The sequence below is a fragment of the Callorhinchus milii genome, unplaced genomic scaffold (assembly GCF_018977255.1).
Source record: "Callorhinchus milii isolate IMCB2004 unplaced genomic scaffold, IMCB_Cmil_1.0 Scaffold1, whole genome shotgun sequence".
In the NCBI taxonomy this organism is placed as follows: domain Eukaryota; kingdom Metazoa; phylum Chordata; class Chondrichthyes; order Chimaeriformes; family Callorhinchidae; genus Callorhinchus; species Callorhinchus milii.
Window position 1 is genome coordinate 1,082,027 of NW_024704742.1, and position 18,642 is coordinate 1,100,668.

The following is an 18,642-nucleotide window of genomic DNA, read 5'->3' on the forward strand; positions in this document are numbered from 1 at the left end:
CGTGACTTTCGCACTGCGTTGAGCGCTGTGGTTAACGTTTACGAAGACAGTTCTGGCGTGTCTTTTTTTTCAAATAAACTGGAAAGGATGGACTGCAGGCACACTGCTGATCGTAATCTTTCCATTAGTTCTAGTGCCTTTCACATCAGGAGGACATCTCAAAGAGCTTCACAGAATTTAGTGTCAAGTAAATTTTGTGTATTTGTAGGCAAATTTTGCAGCCCTACTGCAGTTACCTTGTTATTTGTTTTTACACCATTGGATATTTCATGTAACAACTAGAAATGATTTAACTTCTAAATCAAGTGAAAATATAGCAAATGTTTGGATGAGTGAGCAGAAGTTGATACATAAATAGGCCTTTGATGTTTATTGCTTGGGTGACCTTAATCCCAACATTCTCCTTCTCAAGAATAACAGAGGAGAGTATGTTTATCGACAATGTTAATGACACGTTAAGAAAAATAGGTGAGAGCCCTGTATGACTTAAATATCAATTGGAAAACAAACAGATTATTTCTGCATTAACAAAACAAAAAGCAGCAGTTAATGACCGCACAGGAGCAATATTGAGCATTTCTCACAAGATCGGGAATATAAAATAATGAATGCCCTTCAGTCCATTTGATCTCATCCTTCCAATATACGCACTCCACCATCTTCACATCACAGCATCAAGTTATTTCTTAATGTCTGAAGCAGCTAAACCGGTGGAGATCCCTAGAACATATACAGATAAAGTTTGTGTGGAACTGTGGGCAATATATTGATTGGAATGTGAAGATGGTAGAGGAAAATTTTCAGAAATGTCACTGAAAATCCTTGTGACGACTTCAGGGATTGACACTCGCGCAATTTTGGTGGAGGAGGGAATATAGCAATGCACGATATTGACTCCGTGGTCCTCATAATTCAGAAGACCTAGCAAAAATAGTTGGAAGAAAGTTTATAACCTAAAGATAACCACCAAGATGAAGTAGTGAGACTGAAGTATAGAGAGACCACAGACATCTAGGCACACCAGAGAGATAGCAACAACAACCGGCAAGAAAAACATTCACTGTTTGTTCAAGAGCTCTGAGACACTACACCAGGTGAAGAGAAATATATAAATGTAAGTTCTTGTCGCTTGCATCTTCTTTCAGAAATCTCACAAACTAGAAGTCCACATGTCCAAACGTTGCACTTTTAAAAATTAGTAAATGATAATAATCCTTACATTGGATATAGGCCATTTGGCCATTTGATTTGGTTTGATTTGGCCATCCGCCAAACGACTAACAACCGTGTGGACTAAGGAAACTTGCCTAACATTTCGCCCTTCCCGGGAATCGAACCCGAGTCCTCTTGTTTGCAAGGCGAGTTCTCTAACCAATAAAAAACAGGACTCCACAAATGTAAAAATAGCATGGGAATAAACATAATCCAATGGTAGAGGGAGAGTGAGTGCTAAAAAAAATACGTTTTCATTAGGAAGAAGGTGTGAATTGCCTTCCCTGTTGCCTAGAAGACATATGAATGTATATGTGCATAAGATGCATAATCCTCCCCCATTGTATTTTAATTTTTACTGGTGATCATCTTCAAAGAGAAATCACTGTAGATCAAAAAAACTTTTCAACTTATAAACTCGAGCCGGATAGAAGTTTTTCAGGTGTGTTGTGTGCCGAGTCTACTGCAGGATTTCATCATCCATCACAGTGTGTGGCCAACAGAGTAATCTTTTTTGTTCAGTCTTTGAAGAACAAAAACTGCGAATCCACAGAGGAAAAAGAAGCAAGCCTGCAGAGACACTCTTAGTGCTGAAAGGCCTGTGAGTATGGAACACTCTGAAGGCTTTGTACCATACAATTATGCTCAACCAGTTGTAAATTGGGTCCCAGTGATAGAAGTGGCTGCAAGTAAAACGCGTCTCAGTTTTCCTGTGCAGACTGCAGTACAATACGTCTTTGGAAAGAATTAGGGGTGTGTAAGTAGTATTGTACACGCCTCAGTAAAACACGGTCGCTGTTCGCCGGGGTCATGATCAGCTTGTGTTATCAGAGGGCATACGCACATTAGATCAGTCCTGCTACGGTCATGTGTCGTTTCAAAGCACTTCACAAGATTTTATTGTGTATCTTTGGACACAGCAACGTCCCATAACAGCCGTAAAGCAAATGACCAATTTTATTTGGGGGATTGCTGGCCAGGACACCGGGAGAAACTCTTCGCTTTTCAAGCCATGGGCTGTTTTACTGTCCACCTGAAATGCCAGACTTAACATCTCGTCCAAAGCACGACCCCCTCCAATGCAGCTCACCACGAGCACCGTAATTCAGCATCAGCCTAGACTGTGAGTTCAAAGTCCCCAGTGTGAGGATTGAACCCATAACCCAGCGGCAGCGACAATTGTGTCTCCAATGTGTCTCCGATCGCTGCTAGGTGGAGTCTTGCGCACGCTCGAGAAAAACAAGAGGCAGCACTGATATTTACCGCAGTTTTGACGGTTTTGAATTGATAGTTTTATTTCCAGACGCGAAAAAAAAGAATACTCTGCGCATCCGGCTTTGTTTTCAATTGGATTCAATAAGGACGGAGTTCTATCACTCCCTCCTCTTGTCCTTTTTGATCACGAGCCACATGTCACCTGGTGGCAATCGACTGGTTCGAGACCCCCCGGTGTAGGGGAGCGAGAGATGCAGATGAAGGATCCAGAGCTTGCTGGGTGGATGGCCTCGCGGGGGAAAAAAATAAAAACATAATAATAATAATAATTTGGTCACTTCAATCCACAACTGTTTGTGGGGACGCTGCTGTGCTCATCGGCTGCCGCGTTTCGCCCACAAAATATACAGTCAGTTCACTTTATAGTTTATTCTGTGAAGCGCTTTGAGTCGACTTGAAGGCGTGATAAGGCGCTGTATCAACTGTAAGGATTACTATTTTACTGTTATTATTATTATTATTGATGGTAAGTGGGGTGTACCGGGAGCTGAGCTGAACTGGCTCCAAGTTGACAAGCTTGACTACAGAGGCAGAGGATAGTTATTAAGGAATAAAGGAAAATGTGAAAGCAAATCTTACGCTTGCAGCAATCTATTGGTGAGGACTGTATTAGGGCATTCTCGCTAGTTACTCCCATCTGGTTTGGTGAAATCGAAAGTTATATACATTGTAAGGAAAAATATACTTATTTCTCGAATCCTTTAATATTTTCTGAGCAAATATTAAACGAATCGCGAGGAATAATTTCCCTGAATGTCCCCACCATGACCATATTTTAGTGCCCAGAATTATTCCTCGTCTCCTGTTATTCATAAAAGGAAACAAAGTACTTTTCTGTATACAGTAAAATAACTATTCCACATTCACATCACTGCACCTTATGTCTTGTAAGGTCATGTTATTAAAATCTCTGTATGGAAGGCTTGTCTCTGTAACCCAAAATGAATTGTTGCAACGTAAAGGCATGAAATTCAGTGAATCCTTATTATTATTCAATTATAACAATAATAATCTTTGCATTTTATATAGCGCCTTATCACGTCTTTGAGACGTCTCAAAGCGCTTCACAGAATATACTGTGAAGTGAATTGATTGTGCATTTTGTGGGCAACAATTAACATTAGCAGTTGGCAAAGCCAAATAATTTTAGGATGGAGCCTTTATGATAAAACACAAAACTGCACCGCAACACAGGATTGAGGATTTTTGGTCTGATGAGCCTTGAAGGAGATTTTGCAGAGTTCCAACGGGTTGTGTTATGCACGTCAGGTTAATGGCAAGACTCAATATGAGCACATCGTTTGTGAATGCAGAGGCCTCAAATCCCACCTTGTCTTAGATTGTAAGACTGCTTTGGCTTGACATTTAAAATCACACAGATCTATGGAAAGAAAATTCATCAATTCATGCTTAATTTGGGAGCTGGTTTTCAGCAGATCTCAGAAAGAATTGCTTCCCAAATTAAGACGGAATTAAGGAATTTTCCACCATTCAACACCATCTTAAGGTGGGTGCCAAAATGGTTTCGCAAGCCAAAAAATTCTGTTACGACTGCTGCATTTTAGATTTTTGACCCAGCTCAACAACAGACTGGAAGCCTCACCATGAACTGGCAGTGGACCAGATTGCTTAATCAACTCCAGTGTGTTTTAAGTATATAATGAGCAGCACATCCATTAAACACATGAGTCAGCCAACCAACTGCTTGCTACCTGACTGCTTGCCAAAAGACACCACAAGATGTGTCATCTAGGAAACTCCAAATCAAATCCAGTCAGAAAGGGAAGAATCCACAACCCGACTGTTTGCGAACACAGCCCGAAGTTAGCGAGCAGTCACCACAACAATATTACCAATCACCTCCATTGAATCAAAACAGGTTATACCAGAGCCAGCCGCACCTTTTAAAAAAAAACAAGCATTATCGCAGGGTTATTTTTTTTCCCCCTACCGATTGTTGCCAGTTTTGCTCAGACCTTTGCCAACACTCTTGCTTTCTCAACAAGCACATTTGCTTAATATCGAGATGAAAATATGGCTATTGCCAGCATTAGTAAATGATACGATGACACAGCAAGTCGTGCCTGTGAGTTGGCCTGCGGTGATATTGTTGTAGCTACCAACAGGAATGCTTTATGGAGAAGCAGTCAGGGAGACAACTATTTATTTTGGAATACAGTATTATGGTCCTAACTACTACTAAAAATAAATAAATAAAATAAAAATAAAAATAATAATCCTTGCATTTGATATAACAACTCATTGAATCACTGAAAAATTCATCTTCAATTTTCAACAGGAGTATTGGCATGTCATAGCGTTGCGATGTAGAAAGAACTGTACAGTAAGAATCCATTATAGTGGAAAGAATAATAATTCATTACAACAACAACTTTCATTTGTATAGTGCCCTTCACGCAATCCTTGTGTTCGGCATAGCACCTTATCATGTTGAGATGCCTCAAAGCGTCTTCACAGAATATATTGTAAATATATTGGCTGTGTGTATTTGTGGGCAAAACTTGGTAGCCAATTGCACACAAGAATAGCCCACAAACAGTCATGGATTGAGTGACCAATTTTTAAATATACTGTACACATTTAGAGAAAGAGAGAGTCCCAGTACTAGAGCTGCATGTATACTACCACAGTGATTATAGGAACACCCATGATTCGCACAGGGTGACCAAAAAGTTGTGATACCATTACAATGCCTAATAAGTCTAAACGAAATGATGATATATAAATTTTTAAATTGAAATAATGGGGTAGATATCATAAATTTTTGGTCACCCTGTACTAAAGCAAATATTGCATTGAAGTACAACTAGTAAAGCTTCATTTATAATTGCTTTGGTGCTCAGCTCTAGTTATGACTTATTCTTTCAAGATGTGAACGTTCAGATTAATTTACACTCTGGACTGAGTTTCAAAATCAGGAAATTCCAAGTGACGACATTTTTAATCCAACCTCACAGTGTACAGAATAGCACTCTACTGAAGTATACCCATTCCTGTCATACAACTGTCTCTCACTGAATCTCTCTACCCTTATATCAATTCGTCTCTCTTTTCTAAGAATACCTTCAGGCATTTTTCTGATCTAATATTGGATGCTTATTACTCAAAGGAATCTCTCATCCACTTACTCACTCCCTCACCATCTCAACCACTTGCTCACACCCATACACTCACCATCTTGCCCATTCACCTACTCACACTCATACACTCACCCTCTTGCCCACTCACCCACTCACCATCTCACCTATTCACCCACTCACACCCATATACTCACCAACTTCCCCATTCACCTACTCACGCCCATACACTCACCCTCTCGCTCACTCACCCACTCACGCCCATACACTCACCCTCTTGCCCACTCACCCACTCACACCTATACACTCACACTCTCGCCTCTCGCCCACTCACACCCACACACTCACCCTCTCGCCCACTCACTCACCATCTCACCCAATCGCTTACACACCCACACACTTTTCATCTCACCCACTCACTCATACACCTACTCACCCACATACCCAGTCACCCAATTGTTCAGTAACTCACTCATCCAGTGACAGTGACTCACTCATTAACACACCTATATACCCACTCATTAACACATTCACTCAGTCAAGGATACCTGCACTCACTGACTCACTCATTGACATATCCATCCACACACCCACTCAGTCGCGCACACTCTCATCTACATACCTGCTCACCCACACACTCTCATACATTCGCTTGCTCGTCCACTCACTGACACGTTCGCTCACGCAGTCACCCCCACCCACTCTATCATTACATCCCCACTCATCCCACTCACGCACACCCACACACGCTTTATCATTTAGGAAAATGGATGTTCCACATTGCCAGCAATCTGATTCAGACATCCTGTCTCAGGCTAAGCAGCTTGACCAAAGCCAGCAAGGAAAACATGGATCACTAGGGTTTTCATGCATTCTCCATTCCTCTCCACACCCAATAAAGCTCCAGAGGCATTGGCACTCACGCAAGCCACAGACAGCATTCACTTGCCCGACAACAACTCTCAACAACTAATGGCTTAATACAGACAATGGCAATATGCGTGTTCCAAGCAGCATTTTGTCTCGCTGCCAAAGTGCTATAATTTTTAAGAGGAACAGACAAACCCAAACATGAAATTGCTCAAATTGAGAAAATGATGAGTATTCATGCATCAACCTGAAAATAGCCAGCTTGAGGTAAACGCAGGATGTATAGTTAGTTCATTTCACATCTAAAGATTTAGCCTTGCTATTATATGCTGCAAGGATAATCTGTTTCTGACAATTATACTAGTTCCTGTTACTGCCTCTGCTTTGGACCATTGTAAGCACAGCTGTATCTATTTACATGATTGTATGGATCAAGTAAAGTATTACAAAACATGGATACAGAAAGGATCTTTATTCCTATATACCTGCCTGTACTTGTTCAACTTAAAATAAAAGCAAAGATTAAAAGTCTTTATAAAACACAGAGGAGCATTGAGCTTGGAGACTGTCTCTACCTCTTCCCATTCGATTAGGCAGCCACCCCAACCCCCACCTACAAGACTAGCAAAAAACTCAGACAACAAAAACAACTTGCATTTATATGGCGCCCTTCATGCAGGGTAGCATTTCGGAGAACTGATCAATGGCAGAGTTTTACACTGAGTTGGGGTGAAAGGGCAGGTGACCATAGGCTCAGTCGAAGAGGAAAGTCTTCAGGCGTGGTCAGAAGATGGGCAAAGAGGGGACAAGGTGGAGGGATTGAGGCAGGGAGTTCTGGAGGTTAAGGACATAGTGGTTGAAAGCATGGCTGGAGTGGATTGGTAGAGGGACGTGAAGAAGGCCTGAGCCAGCCAAGCAAAAGGGGCAGGCAGTGGAGGTAGAGGAGTGGAGAGGGAGCAGGTTGGAGAGGTAGGCAGGTTCTCTGTCATAGAGTGATTTGCAGGTGAGTATGAGGAACTTGAAATTGATCCATTCTGTGAAAGAGAGCAAATGGAGCTTGGCAGGGACTGGGGTGATGGGGCTGCAGAGTTTGATAAGGGTGAGGAACCAAGCAGCAGAGCATTGAATCAATTGGACTTTCAATGAATGGTGAAGCTGGGGAGACCCACAAGGTGGTCATCAGAGAAATCGAGGCAGGAGGTAACAAAGCGGTGGGTGAGGGTTTCAGCAGTGTTGGTGGTGAGGCATGGTTGAAGGCAGGTGGATATGGCAGAGGTGGAGGAAAGCAGTGCTGGTCAGTGCGCCAGAACTGGAGTAGGAAAGAGAACTAAGGATTCGACTAGACACCTGGTTTCACCCAAATTTGGAGAGTCTGAGAGACAGGCCGGGGCGGTTAGGAGCCCCGAGCCTCAAGTGAGAAGGCCTTGATGGGAGCCAAGGAGGGGGAGTTTCTGCCTTGTCCATGTTTAGTGCAGAAAGTTGGCGCTCATCAAAGACCTCATCACTACTGAAGTAGCAGCGATACGTCCAGAGAATGGAAATTCCTCTTTTGTTGTCCACTTGCTGAGGTCGGAAATGTCAAGGCCGTGGGTGATGATGAGGTCAAGTGCCTGACCATGGTTGTGGGTCGGTGAGTTTATATGAAGGGTAAGGTTTAGGGAGGAGAGGAGGGCAGTGAAATCAGCAGAAGTGGTACAAGGGGAGTTTAGGTGGAGGTTGAAATCGCCCATTATGAGCAGGCGCTCGGAGCAGAGGGACAGGGAGGAGAGGAGAGTAGAGATGTCTGTGTGGAAGGAGCCGGGGAGCTTGGGGGGGGGGGCGGTAGACAAAGAGGATTTTCGAAGGGAGAGAGGGGTGGAAGAGGGGAGGTGCTCGAAGGAGGGGAAGCAGCCAGAGGAGCCGGGGGTGAGACCAAGTGAGGCTTTGGAAATGAAGGTCACCCCGCCACCACGTTGGTTTGGACGGGGGGTGCGGTGGAAGGTGTAGCCTGGAGAGGAGGCTTCCACTAGGGGGACGGGGTCATTGGGGAAGAGCCAGGTTTCGGTGAGCCCAAGAATGTCAAGGTGCTCGTCCAGGATGAGGTCGTGGATGGTGAGGGCTTTATTTGAGAAGGAACGGACATTTTGGAGGGAAATGCGGGTGGGTTTGCTGGAGGGAGGGGAGGGAGGAGAGTGTGATGTGAAGAGTTGGGGAGGATACGTATGAGAGAAAGGGGAGTTGGGCTTGCCTTAAGGAAGCGGTTTGAGCGGAGGGAGTGAATGATGGGACACGTGGGGTTGCTGCTCTGGGACAGCCAGTGCCAGCGGAAGATGTCCAGGCTGGAGCAGAGGGAAGTGGTGATGGGGTCGAGGGAAGAGAGAGAGAAGGCGGGGAGGGCGGTGGGAGAGAAGGACAGAGGAGGAGTAATGGATAAAGGGGGTGGGAGGAGAGACATAGAAGGGGGCGGGAGGAGAGACATTTAGAGCGGAGGGGGAGGGGGAGGCTCGAGTCGGGGCAGCAGCCAAAATGTGCATACAGAGACCGGGAGAGAGCGATCAGTGGGACGACATCAGCCCTCAGGCTCAGCCTCCCAGGTCATGGCCGGTTTATCATCTCATCTGAACGACGGCATCTCCGACATTGCAAATCTCCACCACCCCACCCCACCCCATCCCATCCCACCCCATCCCACCCCAACCCACTCCACATCACCCCACCCCAATCCACCCCACTGCAGCACTGCACTGGAGGGTCAGCTTAGACTCTGTGAGTTCAAGTTCTGTTATTAAACAATATGCTGTGTACTCAGCGAAGCATTTCGGTGCCTAAAACCCTTTCTAGAGAACTGTATAACCTACTCTCTGCAAACACTGACCTTCTTCAGTATAATTAACAGATGATCGTTCAGCCCAAAGCAGGATTACTTTGCTGAAACCGAGGAGAAGAAGGTGACATATTCAAACTGCTAACTATGGCTCACGCTGCACACGTTCATCTGCTTGAGGAGATCTGCTCGTTGTTTAGTCACTGCACACTCATGGGCCTTTATCAGATGGTGATCATCCTCCACCTCCCCCTTTTTCCAACCCAAGCAAAACTTTCGCTGGGCCATTTGAGATGATTTAAAAGGTGATTGTTTTTAAAGCCAGCAGCAGAGTAACCTTTCCTTCCCGCGCTGCCCTGGGCTCATTCCACTTTGTTTGCAAATTATCCATAATGCATAGGTACAAATAATTCCTTCGTAAATCAGCCAGGAAACCCTACTGTTCAAATCCCACCACCACCCACCCCCCACCCCCGACCACCCCTCACCCACACCCTCAATACGCAATGAGCACAGCCGCCCTTTTCAGAACGGGCTAAAAGGAGCAAAATGTAGAAGACTCCCATTATCATCAATGTCATCACCAAACTAGGTTTAACGCGGATCAAATTAGTGAAGAATTTTGTGACATAATCGAGCAGTAATTGCTCTGAGCGCCCAGTGCTCGCCAGAACCTGAACAGATTGATAATGTAGGCAGTGATATAGGAAACATCAATCAGCTATAGTTACTCAGGCTGGTTTAACCTAAGCACATGCTAAATCACAAGTCTTTGCTTTGATCTCGAGTTAAGGGAACTGCAAATCATATCAATAACAGATGTTAATGGGTGGAGGAAGGTGCACGAGGCTGAAGGGGACACTTACTACTGTAACCACAGGATCTGTTGTATCATAGACTGGTTTTTTCTTACTTCCCTTTGGCATAAATACACACATCAAACTGTCAATCTTCTCGCATGCACAAAGAAAGTATTGGAGCCAAAGACCTGCAGATGACAAAGGCAAAGGGCAACAAATATTCATGTGAAACAACACCTGTTGCCAAAAACCGGGTGAGTAGAAAACGAGAATAAATGTGGACGTGCACTGGTTTCCCGAGCACTATATTGCTCAGAAGACACATTCTAAAACATACCTGCCATCTGTAATTATGAGTAAGTAATGGCGATGACAGGAGCATACCAGACTGTACCTCACCCTTAAGATACAGTTGGGAAGCAGTGTTATTTTATTTGAATTGATCTGAAAAAAAATTCGGAAGCCAATTTTTCTCCCGGTTGCTAACTTCAGTGACAATTGTGATGTGCACAAATAATAATAATACTATAATAATAATTATCCTTGCATTTGATATAGCACCTTATCACGTCTTCGGGATGTTTCAAAGCGCTTCACAGGATATTGTAAAGTGTAGTGACTGTGCATTTTGCAGGTGAAATGTGGCAACCAATTGCGCACAAAGGTGCTCCACAAACAGTCGTGGATTGAATGACCAAATTATTATTTTTTGTTGGAAGGAATTATTTTCCCTGGAAAGCGATCCACCAATCGACTGACAAGCGGGTTCCTACTCACTGCTAGGTAAACAGAGACATGTGGAGTAAGGAAACTTGCCTAAGGTTTCCCCCTGTCCGGGAAGTGAACCCATGTTTCTCGCTTGCGATGCAAGAAAACTCTAACCACTGAGCTACAGGGGACTCCAAATGGGGAGATGGTGTGTAATACTGAACAATTTGTCCAATTTTACTCCTGGCATTCCTGCTATCCTCTGCAATGAGTTAAAGCAGTCAAAATTGTGGTATTTCTAAACACATTCCGTTCCACTATTGAGTTAGTTGGGTTGTTATTCAGTGGATCTGCGCAGCATGACCTGAAAACAAAGTGCTTGTGAATTCTATTTGACATTCTGGTTTATATTTCTCGTGCATCTTTTGCTTGGTTCCTGTACAGCTGAATATCTCCTCCACCCTCCCATTTTTCTCCCGCTCTCTGGACTTCCACTCCTGGAGTCTCTCTGACTCGCTCCCTCCCTCCCTTCTTTTCAAGGCACGTCAAGACCTAACTCTTCGACCCCTCCTTTGGTCATCTTTTCCCCTCTCCATCTGTCACCATCCCACCCAACCTCTCTGGGCTCCCACCCCCAGTTCAGGTGCCCAGCCAGTAGTGTCAAGCACTTTGAGATGTCCTCCCAATGTGAATAAGGTGCTGGGCAAATGTTATGTTTCTGGAAGGGAAACACACATATTTTGCTTATACAGCCAAAAGGTTGGACAACCCTGGTCTAGGCTCACACACAAATTCAGTGCTGGGGGAACACTGTGTTGTTGGAGGTGCTTTCTTTCAGATGATCCATTAACCAAGGTCCCGTCTGTCTGTGCAGATGAAGGATAAAGATCCCATGGCACTATTCAAAGGAAGGAGGGAAGCTCTCGGTGTTTCTGCAACAATCCCCCTCCCACAAACAAACTGGTCACTCACTTTACGGTTGTTTGTGGGACATTGCTGTGCGCAAATTGGCTGCTGCATTTGCCTACAAACTGCGTAGTCACTACACTTTACAGTAATCGTGTGAAGTGCTTGGAGATACTCCCTCGCCCCCACACACGTATGTGAAAGGACCATGGTACCCATCAATAATGTTTTTCTCTTCTCCAACATCAATAGTATCTAAAATCTCACAGAGAAGTGGCCTATTGCCTGCTCACGTGCTGGGAATTCTTTCAAAGCTGGTTTCCATCACATGTCTTCTGTACCCCTCTGCTGTGTGTTAGTTTTGTCTTTGAACTTAGGAGCAGTAGTGACTGAGCCGCGGTGATGTATCCCATGAAAACTGCTTCCTGCAGTCCATTAACATTGTGGCATGTTCGCTTTATTGTGCATAACCCTGCTGTTTGCACCATTATTATCTTGTTGAGTATATTATTGCTATCGTTTCTCTGTCGGTGCAGCTTTTAAACACATACTTACAACTTCGGCTTTCCCTAATGTGCATAGTCCTCTGATGCTCCTGCACCTGAGCAATTAACTTCTGCACCACATTCAGGTTGCTTGAAGAGTGAAGAGACAGCACTCACACTGCTGCCAAGAGTAGCTCATTCTTCATGGTTTGGAGTGATGACCTCCACCAAACCAAATGCAAGTTGTTGCTGTTGTTGTTGTACCTGTAATAGCATGCCTGGGGCCTCATCTGCAAAAAGGATTTCCTTTATTTGCCACCGAGCCAGTGTGGCAAATAAAGGGCTCCAGGACTTCTGTTCACCACAGCTGGATTCCGAGGACTTTCTCTTTCAACCTTTGAATCTTTTTTGCGGAGTGAGAATCTCATCACAGGGCCACTTCATCTTTGCGTGATGTGATTTTGTAAACACACAATGACGAAGGAATCTATCGTAAGTAAATCGTCCAAAATCTCAACTTAAAGACCACCCCATGTATTTGTAACTCATGCTACAAATAACACTAATCCTTGCATTTGGTACAGCGCCTAATCACGTCTTTGAGACATCTCAAAGCGCTTCAAAGAATACACTGTAAAGTGAATTGACTGTATATTTTGTGGGGAAACGCAGCAGCCAATTGCACACAGCAGCGTCCCCACGTGGATTGAGTGACAATTTTTTTAAAGGAATTATTACCCCTGGAAAAGCTATCCGCCAATCGTGTAACAACTGGGTTCCTAGTTACCGTTAGGTAAACACAGGCGTGTGGTGTAAGGAAACTTGCCTAAGGTTTCGCCCTACCCAGGAATCGAACCCAGGTTCTCTCGCTTGCGAGGCGAGCCCTCTCTAACCACTGAGCTGCAGGACTCCAAGTTGTGTGATAGACCCTAACATTTCTCCTGAACGCCAGGCACTCGCACCATTTCCCTTGCATTTACTCAAAAGTTTCCTGAATGGGTTTTCATACCCACCTTTACTGAATGAACAGCAGCCCCAGTGCCCCATGCGTCGTATCAAAGGAAAACAAAATGATTGGAGTCATCAGCAGGCAACTTTTCAACCTCGCTGCTCCGCTGGAAACAACCTGCTCCTTAAGTTTGCCTGTAGTGACCCCATGTGGACCTTTTTTCCAGTGCGGCAAACTCTTTCTCTGCTAATGCGACAATGTGGGCTTATTGGTGTTTGAAGGTTTTTTTCTCTCTCTCCCCCCTCCCTCTCTCTCTCTCTCTCTCTCCCTCAGCTACTTTCTAACATCTTCCGCTCTTCGCAAGATACGTGACTTATTCGTACAGCGCCTTTCACTTCAGGAGGACGTCCCGAAGGCCTGGACAGTCAGAGATCCGCACCTGAGCTGGTGGTTGTTCCACGTGCAACATACTCTTCTGGCAAAGCAACTGGATCATGATCATCAGCGGGAACACTGCCCGATTCCCTAGTAGCCGGGGCTGTGGGGGCTGTGGGGTGGGGGTGGGGGAGCGGAGGTGAAGCTAGGTTTGGTGTCTCTACAGTTGCCCCCGCTGAGTACAGGGTGTTTGTGTTTATATTCCACATCTGAAGATCATTTAGATACAATCTCCTCTGTATATAAAGTGTCCAGGAAGAGGCCGTGTTAGTAGTGTGAGCAGGAGGGAATGCCTTGTGAGATTGGATAATCATCACATCAGATACCACATTTACGCTGCCAGCCCCACCAGCCTACCTCCCAATCCCCCACTCCGCCCCCCCCCCCACCGCCGCTTCCCCATTCACAAAACAAGTCAGTCCCTAATTGAGAGGGTATAATTTTGTTTCACTTCCTCTTCTTACTCATTACGAGTAATCAAACCACGTCATTATGGAGGAAAAATGATCTTGTTACGGCCGAGATGTTGGGATTCTTTCCTGTCATTACACTGATTGGCGTTGCTGGGGTCTTGTTGTGAAAGGCTTGTATCCTCCCTGGGGCTGCGGAGTCAATTAGTGCTTTGTCGCCTCGCTTCAATTCCAGACTCAGCACAAGTACCTGATAACAGTATGGACAGACACTGCTCATTAGCTCGGCAAACCAGCGTACAAACATACCAGTTGTCTCCCTCCCATTCCTGCCACACTGGCGACCATAGCAGCGTAACAATCCTTGCATCCGATATAAGGTTCCTGATCAAGCGGCCGAGACGTCGCGAAAACGTTTCGCGGAACACAAAGCGGATTCGTGGTGCATTTCATTCGCGGCCGAACCGCGGCAGCCGATTGCGCTCGGCGACATCCCACAAACAGTCGTGGATTGAGTCACCGCGTGTTTTTTTTCCCCCCCACATCTTCCCTTCGCTTCACTTCATTTTCATGTCCGCATCTGGAACGCTGGGCCGGCGTCAGGAGAAAGGAGACGGGAGGAAGTTTATTTCCTTTCCGTTGAAAATGTGTGAATCCTCTGCGGTGAAGTGACCCCGTCTGCAGTCAATACCTGTTTACCGCTGTGGGTGAATACTCTTTACTCGCAATAAGCCCCCGTTCTGTATCAAACTACTGCACACGTGAACTCGGATAATTATCCCGTCTCAAAAAAAGGCCAAGCAGAATATTTGGACGTCTCTGCGGCAAACGTACACCTATTTGAACATCTTTGCAAATCAGAATAAAAGCAGAGAAACAAAGATTGCGGCCGCCTTTCGATGAGGAACCGAATCATTCTTCTTCCTCCCGCCCAGTCCAGTCTCAGCACAACGCTATCAGCGGAGTGAATCCCTGTGCTATAGATCAATTAATTCGGTTACTTAAGTGCTGTCTCCAGGCGCTAATTATCACTTCGATCCCATTCTGAAACGTTGCAACATTTACTCCGTAGTGGGTAGATTTTGGTGGGGGGGGGGGTCTGATTTGCGCTATTTTTTTGAACAATGTTTAAGGAATGCTTTAAATGGGATTTCCTTCACAGTGACCAGTCGTGGGTCACACTGACTCGCGGGAGAAACCCTTTCTGATCTGATGCGATCTACCTCCGCCGTGGGAGATCTCGCAACGTGGTTGGGAATTTTAAACCTCTTCCTTTCCGTTACGAAGTAACACAAATTAGACCCCGGAGTTTTTTTTCAATCTGGGGACCAGGCAGATTGATTGATTGATTGATTGAATGATTGATTGATTGCAATGGTCCTTCCAGTTCCTTACAAAAAAATTGGCTGCCGCGTTTAGCTACAAAATGCACACTCTTTCCAGTAAATTGTGTGAAGTACTTTGAGGCGTCTTTCCGACATGAAAGAGCGCTGTACCACACACAAAAAATAACATTTGTAATAAACAAAGAAGTGTCGGTTAACCACTTAACTTCAAACATTTTTAATGATCAGTCACGCAGCAGATTCCATCCATATGAAGTATACAGTGCGGTATAAAATGTAGCTGCAGGTTTTTATTTTTTTTCGGCTGGAAAGCTGACTGTGTTCAAAGCCAGGCATTCAGGCTTTGCTCTTCCACAACCATACAGATGATTTACAAACATCAAAGCCCATTTTGGAAAACACCCAGAAAGACATCGTTGCAGTCTCAAATGGGGAGGATGACTCTTAACGTCCAGGGAAGCAGTCCACCAACTGAGCCTTTCTGTAAAGCCTTAGAACGGAAAATGAAACAGGAACATACTGTGCTGCCAGAACCCACTGCCGTAAAAGGACATTAATGTATGATGTGGAGGCAGTGGAGCCCTGTAGCTCAGTGCTTAGAGCACTTGCCTCGCAAGCGAGAGGACCTGGGCTCGATTCCCGGGCAGGGCAAAAACTTAGGCAATGTTCCTTACTCCACACGCCTCTGTTTATCTTCAGTAATTTGGAACCCGGTTGTTTGTCGATTGGCGGATCGCTTTTCCAAGGATAATAATCCTTTCAAAAAAAAATATTAATAATAATTTGGTCACTCAATCCACGACTGTTTGTGGGGACGCTGCTGTGCGCAATCGGCTGCCGCGTTTCACCCACAAAATATACAGTCAAGTCACTTTACAGTATATTCTGTGAAGGCGCTATATCAAATGCAAGGATTATTATTATTATTATTATTAAAACTGCTTTGTTGCTAACTGATGGTTGAATCCACAATAAATGACCCACAGACATCAGCATTGAGAACAGTGTTTACCATAAAATTATACAATATACAGGATGAGGGCTTACATCCCATTCCGTGTTGACTGTTTTAAAGAGTAAACCTGACAGTCGAGTTCACCTGCCTTTTCCCCGTACCCCTGAAATTGACTCATTTTTAGAAATCTATCTACTTCGCTTTTGAAAGCTAATATGGGTTCTGCCTCAGTCACTGCTCCCGGGCAGAGGATTCCTCTTGCGCTTAAAAAAAAGTCTCCTAATCTTCCCGTTGCTCATTTGCTAGCTATCCTAAACTGATGCCGTGCACTATTTCCAATATGTCTGGTTATTCCTCGTGGAATTTCAAGGTTAAACCGGTACGTTTGAGGTCTGTGTTAGGTTTGAAGTTCGGGCAGTTTAGAGACCGAATATCGAATGTGTAAATTTCTATCATATTCCCGTTTGACTATAAATATATAGTTGCTGTATCTAACAGAAAAACTCTGTGAAGCACTTTGGAATATGTTGATGTGATAGGATTGTTACTACTATTAAAACTCAGTTAAAGGCACTTTCCTCAACGCTGCAGGAAATGGGATCCCTCTATGGCTTGGCCTGTTAAGATGATGCCTGAATCCCTTGTGATGGAGCCCTTCTCTACAGCTTGCTGGCATATGCTTATTTTCCAATGCGAAATATGGTTAATTCTCTCAAGATAATTAGCGCCCAGGGAAAAAGAATTTCAAAAGCCTCCGATTTCAGCACATCGTGTTTTATTTGGGTTATAATTGTAGCCTGAAACAGGTCTCTTTTCAATTGGGCTTAAACTGAAGTTTTTGGTACAGTAGTGATGAGCTGCGTTAGAGACCATTGTGTGTGTGCTGCCTCAATGATCGGAAGGATATAGGTTGGCAGCCATGGACTCCCCCGTGGTGAATTCTGGAGGCGGAAAAGCACTTCCTCCAGGAAGATCTGGCAGAACTGCTAGCTGGAGGCTCACCGTGGTGATATCACTTCAGTAATTTGGAACCCGGTTGCTAGTCGATTGGCGGATCGCTTTTCCGGGGGTAATAAACCCTTCCAAAAAAAAAAAAAACTACTAATAATTTGGTCACTCAATCCACGGCTGTTTGTGGGGACGCTGCTGTGTGCCATTGGCTTCCGCGTCTCGCCCACGAATATACAGTCAATTCATTTTACAGTATATTCTGTGAAGTGCTTTGAGACGTCGCAAAGACATGATAAGAGGGTAGGTCAAATGCAAGGGTTGTATAAGATAAGTGTTGCCATCGCTGATATCTGGCCATGGCAGGTGTGGGAGTGGGAATGGGTGGGGAGAGAGACAGAAGAAGATGCAAAAGTATCTGCAAATTAAAGCAAGGAACAATTTCACCGAAGAACAGGAAGATATCTGTTGCACTCCTAAACCGCTCAACAAAGTTTCTTTCCCGGAAGCAATACTTGGAGTCAGTACTGTATATACCTGCAGGTCATAGTGATGTGCGTGAATCCAGTCGAGTGTGCAATTGGTGTCGAATACTTTGTTGACAGATGTGTTGAGCAATAGTCTTTAAATTTTGATTTCTCGTTCAGCTAGGTGTCATCCTATGTGGAGTCCTGTAGCTCAGTGGTTAGAGCACTCGCTTTGTAAGTGAGAGACCTGAGTTCAATTCCAGGCAGAGGGCGAAACCTTGGGCAAGTTTCCTTACTCCACACAGAGCCTAATAATAATCCCTCCAAAACCAAAAACAATAATAAAATTGGTCATTTTCAATCCACGACTGTTTGTGGGACATTGCTGTGTGCAATTGGCTGCCGCGTTCGCCCACAAATATACAGTCAATTCACTTTACAGTGTGTTCTGTGAAGCGCTTTGGGACGTCCTCCTGACGTGAAAAGCGCTGTATCAAATGCAAGGATTATTATTATTATGCAGTTGACACCCATGAATTTAATATGAACCGAAGCTGGCTTCCCTTTCGGTTTTCAACATACACAAGAAAGAAGACTCCTGATTTACGGCCCAAAATAGGATTCCTATTTGTGCTTGCGAGACAGACCATAACTCATTCCTTTGTTGGCCCTGCCTTGCTCGTGGTATTGAGATCATATTTCTACGAACCTCGTAGAATTAAATTAAATGTTATTATTTCCAGTAAGCCATACCCAGTATCGACTCACCGGAGACGGAATAGCAATGACTAATACATTAAGGTACGAAAATGAGAAACCATCATTTTTGCCTCTGGTGAATCTAGTTATATGAGAAGTGGGTCTGAGTCTTATAATGAAGTAGTGAGCAATGCGTATGAATGGTGGAGAGGCAGCCGAAAGCATAAAGGGTATAGTGGTTACAGTCCCTTCTCCTCACTCCCTCCCTCGCTTCCT

General features: G+C 44.6%; 1 protein-coding gene across 4 annotated transcripts in view; it reads right to left on the reverse strand.

Annotated features, from left to right (window-relative positions):
* Positions 1–18,642, reverse strand: part of LOC103184505 (NEDD4 family-interacting protein 1) — a 40,223-nt gene that overhangs the window by 9,393 nt on the left and 12,188 nt on the right. Inside the window, exon 5 of one of the 4 annotated variants that reach the window (XM_007902542.1) lies at positions 14,140–14,201. The exons of 2 other annotated variants lie outside the window; for them this stretch is intronic. In XM_007902542.1, coding sequence (XP_007900733.1) covers positions 14,152–14,201 — 50 coding nt within the window. In that variant the 3' untranslated portion in view covers positions 14,140–14,151. Of the gene's footprint in view, positions 1–14,139; positions 14,202–15,501; positions 15,788–18,642 lie in introns of those variants that run through there. One more of the 4 variants, XM_007902537.1, reaches the window with a different exon arrangement.